Consider the following 16,545-nt stretch of genomic DNA (forward strand, 5'->3'; position numbering starts at 1 on the left):
GTATTTCTTTGTGAGACGTATCAAAGGGTGATGCCACATTCCAAACAGTCTGGCTTGTATAATAACAACATTTACAGTGCAGGCTTTGGGTCGTGAGTGACCCAAACGAAACATTTTGGAAGATTGGAGTGTCCTTCGGCCTATTTTCAAATGTTATTTTTACTCCGACCAAATTCAAAAAAGTACTCGCATGCTGCATAAAAAGCAGCAATTTGGCAGAAAGCAATAATTTGGTCAAAACCCCACTCCCAGTTGGAGTCTAATACCAAACTAAATGTAAAAACATAAAGAATTACACCCACAGGGTGTAAAACAACCACAAGGTTACGTTGGTTTTTCCTCTGCAAAGAACTACTATTATCATTATGTGGCTTACTAAGAATTGACGTATATAGGTACGTATGTATTATAAGACCAATGATGGCCAAGACTAAAAGAAGCAGGCGCAGGAACAATCCCAGGGTGTTGTTTTTCTTTTTTAATAAAATATTAAGAAATGCATTTTTGTTTTTGGTTGTGCATGAACGGATGAATAGCTTTTCCATTCAGTTCATGAAAGGAAAATTGTTTGAAGTGTATTTTGAGTTATGAGAGTGGTAGCTTGTATCTCATGGCACGATTGTACTGTATTACCTAATGGAAGAGAAGGTAAAACATTGAGGAGAGACTAGGAATTTTTCTACTAGTGGTAGTCTTGGCGTATTTCATTTTTTTCTGCCAACAATTTCTCTGGCAAGCATTGTGTGTGTTAGCCTATGTGAGTTCACGTGACCTTTTATAGTGACCAGATGATAACAGTTTTTTCCCCGAGTGGACAGGAATAGAAAACAAAATGACCCGTTTAGTGACCAGGAAGGGCGGCATTAAGAACTGTGCAGCTTCTCCATTTGTGAAGAGAACAAGGAAGCCAAATAGAGCAGAGTGTGGAAAAAAAAGAAAAGGCAAGCAGCGTTTGCGGTTGTCTTCTTGACCTCGTGTGCGTCTCTGCTTTCAGCCAGACGCATGCTGAGCAACACGATTTGACCCACACGAGGATGAATTGACCTTTCGTCCACTTGTGGCCTTCTGCCAATCACGCAGTAAAGCCACTGTAAAAGGCTGAAATTGTGCCCCTATGTCTTGAAATAGAGCCTTGTAAAGGTCTTTAAAGAAATGGCACCAAAGCTTTGGTTCTGCAAAGCATTCGATTTAGAAGTCTTTTAATGATTAAATATTTAGAATGTAGAAAACTTCAAAACATTCTCAAATCCCTTTTGAGTGCACCTATATGCTTGGCCTCATGGGATTTTTCTTCTCAGCCCTGCATTGGAATACATTGATTAAAGCTGTGTTGAAACTCTTCTTCATCAGACTAAGATGATACAGTATGTAAGGCGAGCGCAAAATAGCTTCTTAATGATGTGAAAAATGGTCTGCTGTGACAACCGCCGATGGTCACATGGACCCACTCGTGGGCTTGTACCACAAATATTTGGCTCAGGCTACCGACCTAAAATCCCACTTGGCCACGTTTACCACTCGTGGACCCCTTTTCTCTCTCCCAAATGAAGTCGTATTCATGTTACTGTCTTGTTTGTTGGTCTATTGTCACAAAACTTCACTTGTCCATGCTGCGTGCCCAGCAGTTGGGCATGGATTAAGCGTTTTTATCTTTGATAGGTAACCTTTCCTCTGTTTCTTGTATTGAAGACCATTGTTATTGTTATTTGTCACATCTCCATTGTCTCAGTGACCTCATTTGTGACCCTAGATGGACTCCCTGGAAGCTCTCGGAGAGGAGATTAGCGGAATGGCTCGATGCCCTTACGACGCCAAGCATGCCAATGTTGCCCTTTTTGCTGGTAAGCTTCTGAAAATGTCAGACTCTGAAACCTCCAAAAGTAAAACACTTTTTTTCCTGAAATTGGGGTTGACTTTCAAATTCATCACATTTCAAAATGTTTTCCTAGTGAAATCTGTTCCAGAGTCAACCTTAAATTGCAAAGACATACAAATGGGACATGCAGTGTGAAGGGAAAGTATCTGTGACATCATACACGTGCACTGTTGCACATTTTCCCACGTTCTAGTGTATCTGAAAGTACAACAGGGCCGTCAGGCTTGTGTGACACTTTTATTCTACTGGATCCAACGTTTTGCTTAATCTGATTGGTTCACGCATGGCATCAGGAAGGAATAGGTGTTTTCTGCCCCTTCGTTCGCAAATAGTTGGCGATTGGCTGGCCACCGATTCAGGGTGTCCCCCGCCTAATGACAGAAGTCAGCTGGAATATGCTCCAGCGTTATCGGATAGATATTCAAGTATATCATCATAAGGATCGGAATTGATTTGTTCACACTGCGTGAAAAAATCTGATATGTGTCGCAGATGGGCAAAGAAATTGACTTGTAGTAGACACTTATCCCATCCTGACCCAAATGAGGACAATAGAAAGTGGAAGAAACTCATTTACCTGGTCGACTAAAAATTAGGCATGAGGAGGCTTTTATGCTACGGGTTGAGAATTTCTCTCCTGGGCTCCAAAAAGTCATGAGGCCCCCCATTTCATGTTTGCTGCCAACTGATTCATGGTGCTATTGATGAGCTGTCCCTGCAAGCTTCCAACCAAGCAGGCACAGCTTAACCGGCTAATGTGCGACAGTGAACTGGAAGCACTGAGTAATGGAGAGGGCTTCTTTCCCAGCCACCCTTTCAATTATGTAGTTTGAGTTTCCACTGTGGTTCCAGCTGAGGTGGACCAGGGTCACATCAGTGCTTTTTTGTGGGTAAGTGTGTTTGTGCGCACATGCAAGTTTGTGAGGAATTACACACGTGCAACAGAATGTAGGGCCTGTTGACAGCCAGCAGAAAGTGTTTATGTTCTTTGCATGTTCTTCTTTAATTTCACTTAACAATCTCCCTCACAGCTTCTGCCTTGCAGCGCTGTACAATTCACTTGGTCTCTCTCTGTCCCCCTCCAGACGGCAAGCTCTACTCGGCCACTGTCACTGACTTTCTGGCCATTGATGCGGTCATCTATCGTAGCCTTGGAGACAGCCCGACACTGCGTACGGTTAAGCATGACTCCAAATGGCTAAAAGGTGAGACCATGACGCACTCATACTCATAGTGCCGTTGAACAGTTTTGTCCCAATTATTTGAGTTTTTGGTCTTTTTCTACATTTCCAGACAGGACACACTGCCCAGACATATTAAGAGATACACATGAACTCATTTTTTGCTTTTACAAAGGTCCAGATTGATTTTAAACTAGCACTCTAATTACAAATGGAATGGATGAGTAAAAAGTAGTTATCAGTAAATGTTGCTTTTTGCCCTTGTCTAGAATACATATCAGAATTTTCCTGGTTTAATCCCTTCAGGAAGGTGGTTCATTGGTTTAGTCCGCCCTGCTCAGTTCTAATATCAAATAAAAATAGGTTTTGATCCAACAACCCCATCAATAAAGATGTTAAAAATTCTATGACAGTAGGTCGTACATAATCCATACCAGTAAACTGGGTTATCCATCCAACATACTGTGAAGTACCCGAAATTTGAAAGTTGGTGGATACTATAGTAGAAAAACATGGCTTCTGTTATACATCGCTGACCACACGTTTGGAACGTTTCCGCCTACCAATCTGTGTGTTGCATCTCGTATGCTAATTTTCTGTGTTCATTTTTACCAACCTGTTCTAGTGGGCAGCATGTAGAGCGGAAATTGGCGTGCCGTAGGCCAAAGCAAGTGTGCCAGCCGAGGCTGTCAAACCTCAATGGAGAAATGCCATTTCTTATATGTAAATGATCTCAGGCTAATGATGGATGAGACACTTCAGGCTTCCATTTTGCTTTTTTACCCAAATATCATGACATGACATGTGAAATAACATGGCACATCTTACTGCAACGATTTCTGTCTTTCTTTTCCCCCGTGTTTTTCTCAGAGCCCTACTTTGTGCAAGCAGTCAATTATGGAGAGTTCATCTATTTCTTCTTCAGGGAAATTGCGATGGAGTACAACACTATGGGAAAGGTAAGCAAAGATATTTGCTATGGTTTAGATTTAATCAGAGGTATCATTCTTAAGCAGGGAGTTACTAACAGGATGCGAGTGTATCGCAGAGCTGGAGGGACACCACAATGTTTTTCAATAGCAACTTAGCACCGGACAGGATGAAGGTTTCAAAATAGATCTGGGAATCCCATTTAAAAATTCTAAATATATTCTTTGAATTGCATATCTGCATCCGTATAATACTGCTCCTCCCTCCCTGTGAGTCGAATTCCTCAATGAGAAATGGGATGGGGGTTTTGCACCTGCGGGACTGCAACAAAGGCTCCTTCTTTTTAATTCATTCAATTTCGTTGTTGGATAATGCCGAGTAAAAGTTAATTGGAAAGTAGGTATAAAAAGATGGAAAATGGGTCTGCCCATATGCATTTTCAGAACAAATAAAAGGAACCAGATAATGGACAAAGGATAATAATGGATTCCCTACTGGGAGTGACAGACGAGAGGGCTTGGTCTCGCGCAGTGTTTTGAAAGGGGCATAATTGTGCATGTGGCGGAAGAATTGAGCAATTTATCTTTCACTGATGACAACACATCATTTCGAAACAAAATCGGTCATCATTCGTAATTAAAAACACTTGACTTGTGCTGACTGGTGAATTGATTAAATCCGTCTTCATAGTGGGTTTAGCTTTAACATTAAAATTGATGAAGACTGGTCACCTGAGAAAAAGTAATGATCAGCCTCCAGTGTATTTAAAGGCTTATCTTTTGTAATTTTGTACATTAGTCAATATTTCCTGCATTTTCTCAAGTTAGGTGGGAGACTTGCATGGAATATAACTTTGTAATCTCCAAATTTAAACTAATTTTACTTTTTTTTGATCAAGTAACTTGCAAATAAAATGATGTACTTGTCAAGATAACTGCGGTTTGGTTGTTTACGTACACGACCTGCCTGACTGGCCACATGAACTTTCTTATAAACACTCCAGTTGCATTATTTATGTTGAGTTCTGAGGGCAAGAAATAAAACATCACAATAACTTTTATACGACAACTTGGAAAGCCCTCTAGAATTTTGGACTGTGCTAGCTTGGCTGAGAAATTCCAGCCTAAAAGGATTTGTTGAGTAGCAGACCAAACAAAGGATTTAGAAGCTAAAGCCATTCTTCCCTCACAAAAACAAAAAACAAACCTGAAGTTCTTCAGAACCCATCATGTGATTTTCAAAATTCTCTGTGAATGGTCGCCAGTTTGAAGCAGCCATTAAAGTTACTTTCACACTGTTGTGGCCAGGTGGTGTTTCCTCGGGTGGCGAGGGTTTGCAAAAATGACAGAGGTGGCTCACCTCGCGTTCTGGAGAAGCAGTGGACGTCGTTTCTCAAGTCCCGCCTGAACTGCTCCATCCCCGGGGACTCCCATTTTTACTTCAACATCCTGCAGGCTGTAACGGACGTGATTCACATTAACGGGAAGGACGTTGTGATGGCCACATTTTCCACGCCGTACAACAGGTAGCCATTGCTTTTGATATTTTATTTCATATACTCTTAAATCTTTTTGCCCATATGGACCACTATCTGATCGAATTTCGTAATCTTAACTCCAAATTAATCTTTCTACATGCAGCCTTCAAATGTGAGGTTGAGAAAGTAACCTTATGTTACGCTAACGAATTCACAATTCTTGCATTCAAAAAGTTGTAATGTGAAGTTAGTCAGTATATTTCGCCACTAATCAATCTATGGCTTGCAGATAGATCCCTGTTTGAGACCAGAAGCATTTTCAGGTCATTTCTGTAAATATCAGTCACCGATCAAAAGCACATTTTTGTATGTGTGCATCCACAACGACTTTGCATTCATTAAACCGATTATCAAAACAAGAGCTCATCCAGACGATGACAGGCCGACCTTTGCAAGATCCAAGTGTGTGCGTGCATGGCGCCTCATGGCGATGTGAGAGTCCACTGGGTCAACATTTACATCTCCAATCAAAACAGACCCGCTGCCCTTTTGCCATGCAGGTGCTTAACCTCATTTCGTTTGCACAATTTGCTTTCAGTGAGACTTTCATATTCATAGCCAGCATCTAAATTGAAAATTACCACCAAGCCGTAGGGCTCCCATATATTATTGTCCATTTATGACTATTTTTTTTAGCAGATAAGACTATTGCTTGTGACACTGTAATTGAGCGTGTTTAATAGACGGTTAAACTCAATGAGACTAAGCCGCTGAATATTGTTTTAAGTGCCATGTTTGATGCGCGCGCTTCCATTTGTCAATAATAGTGGTGAATTAGAGGGAGCTAGACTATAGGCAGCAGATTGGTTACATCATTAAATGACTTAACAAGAAGCCATTTAGAGAAAAGCATGAAGATTTTTTTCCATATATATATATATATATATATATATATATATATATATATATATATATATATATATATATATATATATATATATATATTTATATATGTGTATAAAAATAAATATATATAAATATAAAAATAAAAGATGTGAGCGACCCTCATCCAAGTAATTCATTCTAGACAACAACGGTTGTAATTTACAAGCGCTCTATAATACCATCACTGTTCAGGCTTTTGTCTTCCCAATGAACTTTATCCATGATGGAATCACCCCCAAAATCCAGCCCGATAATTCCAAAACCCAAATGATCATAAAAGAAACTCTGTTACATTTGAATTTTTTTTAGTGCAGACGTGTCATGAAATAGCAAAAGTGACTCAGTAATATGCTATGCATTGAGTTCAGCCAGACAGCTGCTATCACTAGATCGTTTTTCGCTTGTTGAATGAACAGCAATAATAAAATAATCTGTTGTCCATCACAGTGGACTTGTAATGAACATTGATGCCCTTGAGGCTTTGGGAGAGATCGTGTCACCGTGTCCTCATAGGACTTGGCAGGCCTCGAACATTGCTAAGCTTCCAAATTTAATAGCACCCTGCTAAATATAGTGCACGTAAATCAAATAAACTTAAATCAAAAAGTAATCGGAAACATAAGCATCCGCTAGTGATCCATGTGCAGGACTGCGCTTAAATTAATTGGCCTGACACCATCGTGTGGTTTGCCAATGCTCAAAGCGAGTCATATTTTAGTGCCACAACGAACATTACTTTATTACTGCAAAGACTTTTCCGAGTTGTTTGCTTATTCAAGACTGTAATACAGTCATTGGTGTATCAGTAAAGGCTGAAATTGTGTTTTTTTCATTCTGTGAGGGTCCTATTTGTTTGAATCATTGTGCATACTGTAACTCATCCTTAAATGGTTGGCTGTAATGACGACAATATATGTTTAATCAATTTAAACAGGGTCCATGACCCTGATTTGGTGCATTGCTGGCGATAGATGTTCAATCCATTTTAACTGAAATGAATTAGATGTCCGAGCGGCCCGGTTGGGGGGGGTAGGGTGTCGACCTTGCGGTTCTGGGGTCGAGGATTCGATCCCAGGTTTGTCCTCACTGTGTGGAGTTTGCATGTTCTCCCCAAGCTTGCATGGGTTTTCTCCAGGTACTCTGGTTTCCTCCCACATTCCAAAAAATTGCATGGTAGGCTGGTTGAGCACTTTAAATTGCTAGCTGTTAGAGACTCCAGCACCCCCCGTGAGCCTTGTGAGGATAAGCGATTCAGAAAATGAATAAATGAATGGTTAATAATATTCACAGATTGGGCAAGTTGTCTGCCACACCATTCTGAGATCGAGGAATCAACCCCTGGTGGGTTGTGACCTTTCCGTCTAAAGTTGGCATGTTCTCCCCGAGCTTGCGTCGGTTTTATCCGGGTACTCCAGTTTCCTCCCACATCCCAAAAACATGCATGGTTGGCTGGTTGAACACTGTAAATTGTCCCTCGATGTGAATATGAGTGTGGATGGTTGTTTGCTTCTTTGTGCCCTGCGGTGGCTGGCAACAAATTCAATACTGCCCATTTTTGGCTCGTACAGGCTCCAGCCTCACCTCCGGAACCCTTGTGAGGATAAGCGGAGCAAACCATGAATAAATGAATGACTATTCACAGGCAATGTCTCAGATTTAGATCCAGAAAAGTCTGTAGTCATCTAACTTTGACCTCTGACTGCGATCATATTGTGTTGAATATCCTAACAAATATAGCTCTTGTGTTGACTTGCGGCAGTAATCTGTGTAAGCACGAAAAATAAACAGACCTCCACTAGCTCTGGAGTCGGAGAGTGCATGCCGTTTGGTCTTTATCCAGTGTGGTGCAATCGCTCCGTGGGGTCCACGACTACGCGATGATGAGGTTTAATGGACTTCAAAACCAATAAGTGCTAGGATCAAGCTGCTAATGTTAAGCCATCTACACACAGTGAGAACATACCACATATACTAACCCTTTATTTAGCAATGGTACAATTATGTGGTCCCAAATACGCTCTGAATGAATAGTTACTAGTTTTGCTTGCCATACTACAATTTTAATATTTATAAAGCTTAAATATGGCATATTCTGTAGTGACCTACCAACACTCAAATTCAAATTTCTACAGCCAAAACAAAATCTCTTGAGAGTTTGAAATGTTTTTTCTATCTTCCTGTGCTATTCCCAGGCTTAAAAAAGGTGGATATTTGATGTGTTTTCATCAGCGCTTTTGTGTTGTGTTTGTGCTTTGGCAGCATTCCAGGCTCGGCTGTGTGCGCTTATGACATGGAAGAGGTAGCCAACGCGTTCACCGGGCGTTTCAAAGAGCAAAAATCCCCAGACTCCACCTGGACACCTTTTCCTGAGGAGAGGGTTCCAAAGCCAAGGTACCACTGAAGCTAATTTATCAGTGTCTGCACACACACCTGCACACAGAATGCAAACTGTCGCATTATGATGTCTACCAAGTGTGTTACAGTGAAGAATTTTCTTTCCCCTTGTGTATTTGAAAGTTGGTTGGTCAACTTCTTAAAATCAATTTTAGAGACAATTGTGAGTGCAAATTCTTAATCTTAAATATACTCTTTGACTCCATATGATGTGATGGTACAGCTCTGCGCATATCATAAACTTAGTGCGAGGATAACTAATCCAACCAGAGGAAAATATATACTAGGTATTTAATCTTATTGTTAAATTGTCAAATTTCAACCATATTAGATTGGCTGGCAACTAATTCCCCGCCCACTGCCCACACTTGGTTGGTATCAAGAACCACCTTGACCCTTGTGAGAAGTGGTACAGCAAAATGAATTCGTTTTTACAGTTATATAAGTTATTAAAAAGAACACAAAATAAATGTAACACACTTATTTGTATATTTCGTAACCGAATACGTATTATTTTTCAGACAGATGTATTTTTTTTATTTGAACCATTCTCCACCTCCCGCAAAAATAAGGAAAGATTCAGTCCTTTCATTCAAAAATGAAAGGACTCTATTAATTAACTAGTTGTAGGACAAAGAACTCAAGATCTTAACAATATTTATCTTTGATATTCTGTTTTCCTGTCACAATGGAACCAATTTCTCCCGGCCCCCCTCAGTCAAATTCAAAATATTGAACAGTCTACTCTATCCACAAGCCATTATCCTGTTAACGTATGCATGCACAAACAAACACACCAATTGATTTGAAAAAGATTGCTCCATTAACTCATGTTTTAAGTGGGGCTTTGCATGTACTGTATTAGGTTACACTATATCACACAGGCAACCCCCATCAAAGTGGCGCTCGCTTCAACAAATGAAGCATGAGATCGTTTTACAGATGGCCGCCTCATTCCAAAAACACTTGAGCCTGATCAATCTCGTACTTGCTAATTAGCCAGAAGAGAGATACTCAGCTTCTTGCAAAAATGAACAGAATTACTACAAAAAAACAGGGATAAAATAATAGCTACTTTTTATGAATGTGGGTTTTCTTGTGCTTCTGTGTGACTGAGTTCCTCAGCGACGAGTATCTTATTGTCAGATTGAGCGTAGGTGTGAGCTAACACTCTCTTCCCCCTGTGGTCGGCTAAAGATCAGACAGCCAGGGGATTGTTTTTGCTGTGATTTATTTCATTTTCATCCTCCGGCCCTTTTTATGTGGCGGCAAACAGACGCCGAGTTCGGCAGCACCCAGAGGTCTGGCCCTGCAGCAGACTGCTCCCCCATGTGTTACGCTCCCCGTCGAAGCATTTACACGCTTCTCCTATGTAAAAAGTGTCTGTTTCCGATCTGCTCCCCATATGTCTGCAGACGTAAATGAAGCTATGCTGCACTGAGACGTTTCCAATATTTGCTGGGCTTCATTTAGTGCGATTATGCTACCCTCTTAATAACATCATCAAGTTGCCCACCAAATGAAGCCTTACGGTGACTGATAACTTGCAATAATTGACTTTGATGGCTTTTGTCTTTCTTTGACCCGTTTTTGAATATTTTTTATTTGGGGGGGAATGCTACTTTCCCTCCTAAGTGCAGTCATGATTTACCATATTTAGTTCACTAGTTGTTTACTGTGCTTAACCCAGGCGCACGCTATTTGTGATACACTGAAGGTGTTGACAGATTTGTAGTTAGCGTTGCCGAGGAGATCAAACTATAAACTGAGTGTCTAAACCCCCCCCCCGACATACAAACTTAATCCAATAACCTAGGGGACCACTACATCTCAACTTTGATTTCACGTTTGATTCCATATGTCGGTGTCTGGACCTTGCATGTTTGCCACCTCATATACATTCAGTAGCCAGCTGGCTAATAGTTCTAAGAGCTGGTGTAGATTTTATGGCGTGGCATGGTATCAAAGACTTTGCTGTAAAAGTGTTTTACAAGCTCTCCAAGGTGAGAGCTAGCAAAGGGGAAGTGCTATCAAAGCAGCTTCTCTTTTACAGCCGTCTCAACTTTTCGGAGTAAAGATATCAGATAGATGGCATGTCACTAGATACTGTAACCAAAGAGAATCCGACACCACCTGTCCTCAAAGTTTCTTATGCATGAACTAGACCCACACGATCTAATTCATTCATTCATCTTCCATACCACGCATCCTCGAAAGGGTTGTGGGGGTTGCTGGAGCCTAACCCAGCTGACTTTGGGTGAAAGGCAGACTATGCCCTAGGATGTCAGCCAAAGGGCACACAGAGAGACAAACGACTATCCACACTCACAATCATTCCGCCATGAGCGAGAATTAAGCCAGCGTCTGCCCGCATCGAAGTCAGGCGAGTGAACCTCTACACCACGAGGCGATCCCCAAACAATCTGATTAGATGTATTAGAGAACTATATCAAACTTGCTGCTTTTTATTTTAGTGCTCATCACCCCACTCCATCATACAGACATGTCTAATGCTTTGGTAATGACCTAAATGACTTGAACAAAATGTTACAAACAGCTCTCACGATGATGGATGGAAGTTATCCACCGTGCCTAAATACAGCCACAGTAACAAACTAAGGATGAACTAATAATTAAAGTGAAGGACCAGCATTGTGTTATGTTTGTGTTCATTGTTCCACTCAAAACAATGAGACGAAGAAATTTTGCTCTCTAGAATTAGAATGAATAGTTCAACCCTAACTCAAATGACACAGTAATTAAAATTTGATAGTAGTAAACAGATGAAAAATCTGAATCTTAATCTGAATTCCATAAATATTAAGTAGGTCCTTTTGTAGAAAGTGACCATCCTGTGTTTGCCAAATCTTTCCCATGAAACAACCAACCAAAAAACGAAAACGAAGCACACTTGGCAAAGGGAATTACCAATCATTTATTTGACACGGTGCTAACATTAGTAGATACAAACAGTCCTTTCAGTGTCATAAAACAAAATAACTGGTTTATTTTTTTTATACATTTCCAGGCCTGGCACCTGTGCCGGCAGTCCGTCTATGGAGCGGTACAAAGTCTCCAATGAATTCCCTGATGACACGCTCAACTTTATCAAGATGCATCCCCTTATGGATGAGGCGGTGCCCTCCATTGCTAACCGGCCTTGGTTCCTCAAGACTATGGTTCGGTAAGTATTACTCACTCCAAAGACTATTGTCACCGAGACCTCTTCAGTGCGGAGCAATAATTGGGTGAAGTGCTACTTGGAGAGTTAGGCTCATTAAAACGAACGGCACCACGGGCCAGCTGCTGACCTGTTTTACTGTTCCGATATTCCCTCACAAGACCTCATTGTACTGATCAATGCGTAGTCAATGGGCCTTGTTTCCTCTGAGTCAAATCAAATGAGGTTGAAATCTAGAATTATTTCGAGTAAGAGAAACACGGACGGACAGAATTGGGAAAAGTTTGAAATATTTTGAGCAAGTGTCGTACTACTAAGATAAAAAGGATGATTTTTCCTGAGGTCTCTACTCTGAGATGAGTTCAGATGCTTTAACATCTTAATTTTATCCATATTGCCAGAGGTGGGACATTGTAGATATATAGTATATTTAAATAAAATTCATCTAATCTGTATTTATTTATCGATTCAATTGATTAAAAACAAGTATCGTATACTTTTATATGAATCCATAATGTGAAAATGGCATCATTCTACTTTCCTCTCCACCATTTTTCATACAATGCAACAATAGTAACAATGCATCCTATTCTAAATGATAATTTCTTAAAACAAATGGACAAAATGTCATGTTTTTGCTCAAAACTGATATTGTTCCATACTTTTCTCCCATAGCCAATGCACTGCGTTTTGACAGCAGTAGACGTAAAGGACACACAACCAGTCCCACATTTATTAGGTTATTCCAATTGAATTGCTCAGGTGCTTGGCAGAACTTTGACAAGCCTCACTGGTGGTACCAGTGCAAAGCAGATGAGCCGCATAAAGATTTCTTCCTGGCTTTTTGCAATTTAACATCATCTTCATCACACACAGTGCAGCGGTCTGACCTACATAACGCCACGGCTCAGTATAGAATCTGAACACTTCTCATCAAGGTGAGAACTGACATTCTCTTTTCATCAATGCACCGTGATGAAAATACCCATATTCCTTCGGTTTTACATAATCCCTGTTTTGTTTAATTTGATATGACGCCGCAATGAGCAGTGCTTTACATGCAAGACAGCGAGCGGTTAAAGGCCCTTGTGTAAACTGAAACAAATGTGCGTTACTGCAGCATATATCTTTTATGATAGCTGTCAGTGTCTCATTGGAGAAAACTGATTTGAAGATGAGCGAAAAAAATGAAAACATGTGCAGTGATAACGTTTAAGACAACCTGGCATCCACTTTTGGCTCCTGCAACTTCAGCTGGCTGGCCACAATAAATCAAAGAATTTAAAGATACAACAAGGAGTCCTCTAAAGATGGGAACAACAGTAAATGTCCTTGAGTCCGTCTTCTTTCTCTAAAATCAAATTCCACTGATGTGGGTCCTGGTTCCTCCTACATTCTTGAATGCAATAAAACCGTATTAGCTCTTGAGACTGCTGATGATGCTGATTTGATTTAGAGGATCAAGCTGTTTAAGATAAAGTTAGAGCAAATACATGCCCAACAGGGTTAAGTGGATTTGACCTTCTTTTAATGTGGTCAGATTATTAAGTGGCAGTACTCTTTTTGCATCAAATTAATTTTCTATCTTGCTATTGTCTTTATAAGGGCGACAGAGTGGTTAGCGCGTTGGTTTCACAGTGGGGGATCTGGGTTCAAATCCAGGTTGCTCCACCTGTGTGGATTTTTGCATGTTCTCCCTGAGCCTGCGTGGGTTTCCTCCCACATTCCAAATACATGCATGGTAGGCTGATTGGACACTCTAAATTGCCCCTAGGTATGTGTGTTTGTGAATGGTTGTTTGTCTCATTGTGCCCTGCGATTGGCTGGCCACCAATTCAGGGTGCCCGAAGTCAGCTGGGATAGACTCCAGCACCCCCCATGACTTCAGTGAGGATAAAGCGGTTCAGAAAATGAGATGAGATATTGTCTTTATTCTTTTCAGCAATCGGCCACCTCAGAGTATGTGTGTGACCATTCTAGTTTCTTATATTGGTGTTACCTTCATTACTGCTAAAAGAAAGAAAAACATCTGTAATAGTATGCATTGTTAAATAAATATACAAACCTTTATTTATTAAAAAAAATGAATTTAATATAATGGAAAAAAAATTCCACTTGACACAACAGATGCAGGTGCTTTGCATTGAGTTGATGAGGTTTTAAAAAAATAATGCTTTGATGTAAAATCAGATTTCTCTACACTATTATACATTTTTAAAAATCCTATTTCCTTGGGTTTTATTAACTGGTAGCCCAAAATATGTGAAAATTAAAAAAATACTATACTATTATACCATGCTAATATATTTTTCAGTTAAATAAGTACTATGATAATTAGTTCAGTATATACATGAGCATTGGAAAGGTGGTTTGATGGTGCTTAGCTTTCAAGTTTCTCCTCACAGAAGTCAATGGACTTAGCTTCTTTTTATTTTTATTTATTTATTTGATTCTTTTAAGTGAACTCACTCAACAAGACTGGACCCCTGCTGTTGCCATATCGGCTTCTGAGCTGCCTGATGAAAGGCACACTGATTGATCCTGTGATCTTTGTGCAATGTTGCATGGTTTCATTTTGCTGGCTAAAAATGAACAAACACAACTCAGTGAGCGTTATCGAGGGGAAAGAGACGAGAGGTGGAAATTTACATTTTTTCTTACCTGCTGTTGCACTTCATTGCCATCTGTTACTTGTACTGAATAAATGTAAAACAACAACAACCACAACTCTAAACATATTCCAATATCAGATCAAAATGTAGTAGCAAAGAAATGTGAGCTTCCAGCATTTTTTTGTATAATGTAATGAAATGGAATTATGCACAATTGCTTTGGTTTTCAAAGTGAGGCTCTCCCCGGGCTTGCGTGGGTTTTCTCTCGGTACTCTGGTTTCCTCCAACATCGTGAAAAATCCAAGGTAGGCTGGTTGAGCACTCTAAATTTCCCCTAGGTATGAGTATGAGTGTGAATCCTTGTCTATCTCCGTGTACGCTGCAATTAGCTGGCCACCAATTCAGGGTGTCCCCCGCCTGGTGCCCGTAGTAGTTGGCTGGGATAGGCTCCAGTAACCCCAGCTGACCTTGTAAGTAGTATGGAAAATAAATGAACGAAATGAAACCCAATGGACATTGGTGGTATATCTAATTGGGACCAAAGAAAATAAACTAATCGTTGGTGCTTTTTGTTTCAGCTATCGCCTTACACGCATTGTGGTGGACAGTGAAGCGGGCCCTTATAAGAACAACACAGTGGTCTTCCTGGGATCTGAGAAAGGCATTATCCTCAAGTTTCTTGCTAAGATGAACAAAGGATTTCTTAACGACAGCTTGTTCTTGGAGGAAGTCAACGTCTACAACCCTGACAAGTATGTTTACTTTCAATATATTTCCACCCCAGAAATATTAAGATACTAAGATGATAATATGTAATTAGACAAACACGTGGATGCTTTCGTGCATACAGTACTCGTTGGTCATACAGTGTAAGAGAGGGCAACCAGGCCCAATATCCTACTCCCCTAACCTCTGCAGTAGAGCCAGTCAAGCAGATGGCTACTCTATCATTTGTAAAGGGGCTTTATCAGGTTACATTCTACCCGACAGCAGATCCTAAATTAAAGACATCGAGCCCGGGGCGCTGTATAATGTAGTTCTGCGGTCGGAGACCACAGTAGAGCCCGGCTTCTCCAAAACTCCTGCCTGATTAAAGGAAACACACATACACACGCTCACATTGAGGTCTGTGTTTGTCTTCAGAGGCAGCCCGGTGAGCTTGCTCAAATACATTTCAGGGTTGCCAGGTCTTGCGTAGACATGTGAGTGAATAGTCATTGTAAGTTCGGCATATAAAAATTCATTCCAGCTACATTTTGGACCCTGCCAAGGCAAATGCTTTTTGCTTGGTTAATTGACGAGGGTGACCAAGCAGCAGAGCCAACAGAGTGGGGCAGAAATAACAGTGGTGAAGATCAGCGGGTCATGGAAAGACTGCTATTTGCTATTTTTAAACAAGTTTTCTATTTATGTAAAATAAAGTCAACCGCGTAATGCACTCTGTCACATGAGGATTAGCAGTAGCTGTATGTCCATCTAATAGGACTGAATTCACAAGATTACTATAGAATACTAAATTGTATTGTAGAATACTTTATAGTCATTGTCAATACAAAACGGAGTTGAAGTCATGAAAAAAATATAGCATATTAATTGGACCATAAATCATAACTGAGTTTAAGTCATCCAAATAAAGCTCAATAAGAGAATATTTAAGTATATGAGTAGCAATGGATTATAAGTAAAATTATTTCTTTTATCAGAGCAAGAACAAACATTATACAAAGTAGTAATAACAATAAAATTAAGAACTATTTAGGGATCTCTTGTCCTAATATATTAGCGGTTATTCTTTAAACTATATCCTAAACAAAACTACCTGATGTAAACTCTTCTGTATCACTTCTGAAAAACCCCAGGAATAAAGGGCACCTTCTCACAGCTATCAGTGTGAAAAAAAAACATAAATCGTCCCTGAGTCGCATGCCCAGCCAAAACTATGAAAAACA

General features: G+C 40.2%; 1 protein-coding gene across 7 annotated transcripts in view; it reads left to right on the forward strand.

The window, feature by feature from the left end:
- Positions 1-16,545, forward strand: part of sema6a (sema domain, transmembrane domain (TM), and cytoplasmic domain, (semaphorin) 6A) — a 119,701-nt gene that overhangs the window by 67,990 nt on the left and 35,166 nt on the right. For all 7 annotated transcript variants that reach the window (XR_013300237.1, XM_077600255.1, XM_077600258.1 and 4 more), the window contains 7 exons: positions 1,751-1,841; positions 2,962-3,081; positions 3,928-4,016; positions 5,295-5,512; positions 8,669-8,800; positions 11,832-11,987; positions 15,175-15,348. Coding sequence is in view for 6 of the 7 variants with exons in the window: in XM_077600255.1 (XP_077456381.1) it covers positions 1,751-1,841; positions 2,962-3,081; positions 3,928-4,016; positions 5,295-5,512; positions 8,669-8,800; positions 11,832-11,987; positions 15,175-15,348 (980 nt within the window). In the remaining variant the exon portion in view is untranslated. The remainder of the gene's footprint in view (positions 1-1,750; positions 1,842-2,961; positions 3,082-3,927; positions 4,017-5,294; positions 5,513-8,668; positions 8,801-11,831; positions 11,988-15,174; positions 15,349-16,545) is intronic.

The sequence above is a fragment of the Stigmatopora argus genome, chromosome 5, assembly GCF_051989625.1.
Source record: "Stigmatopora argus isolate UIUO_Sarg chromosome 5, RoL_Sarg_1.0, whole genome shotgun sequence".
In the NCBI taxonomy this organism is placed as follows: Eukaryota; Metazoa; Chordata; class Actinopteri; order Syngnathiformes; family Syngnathidae; genus Stigmatopora; species Stigmatopora argus.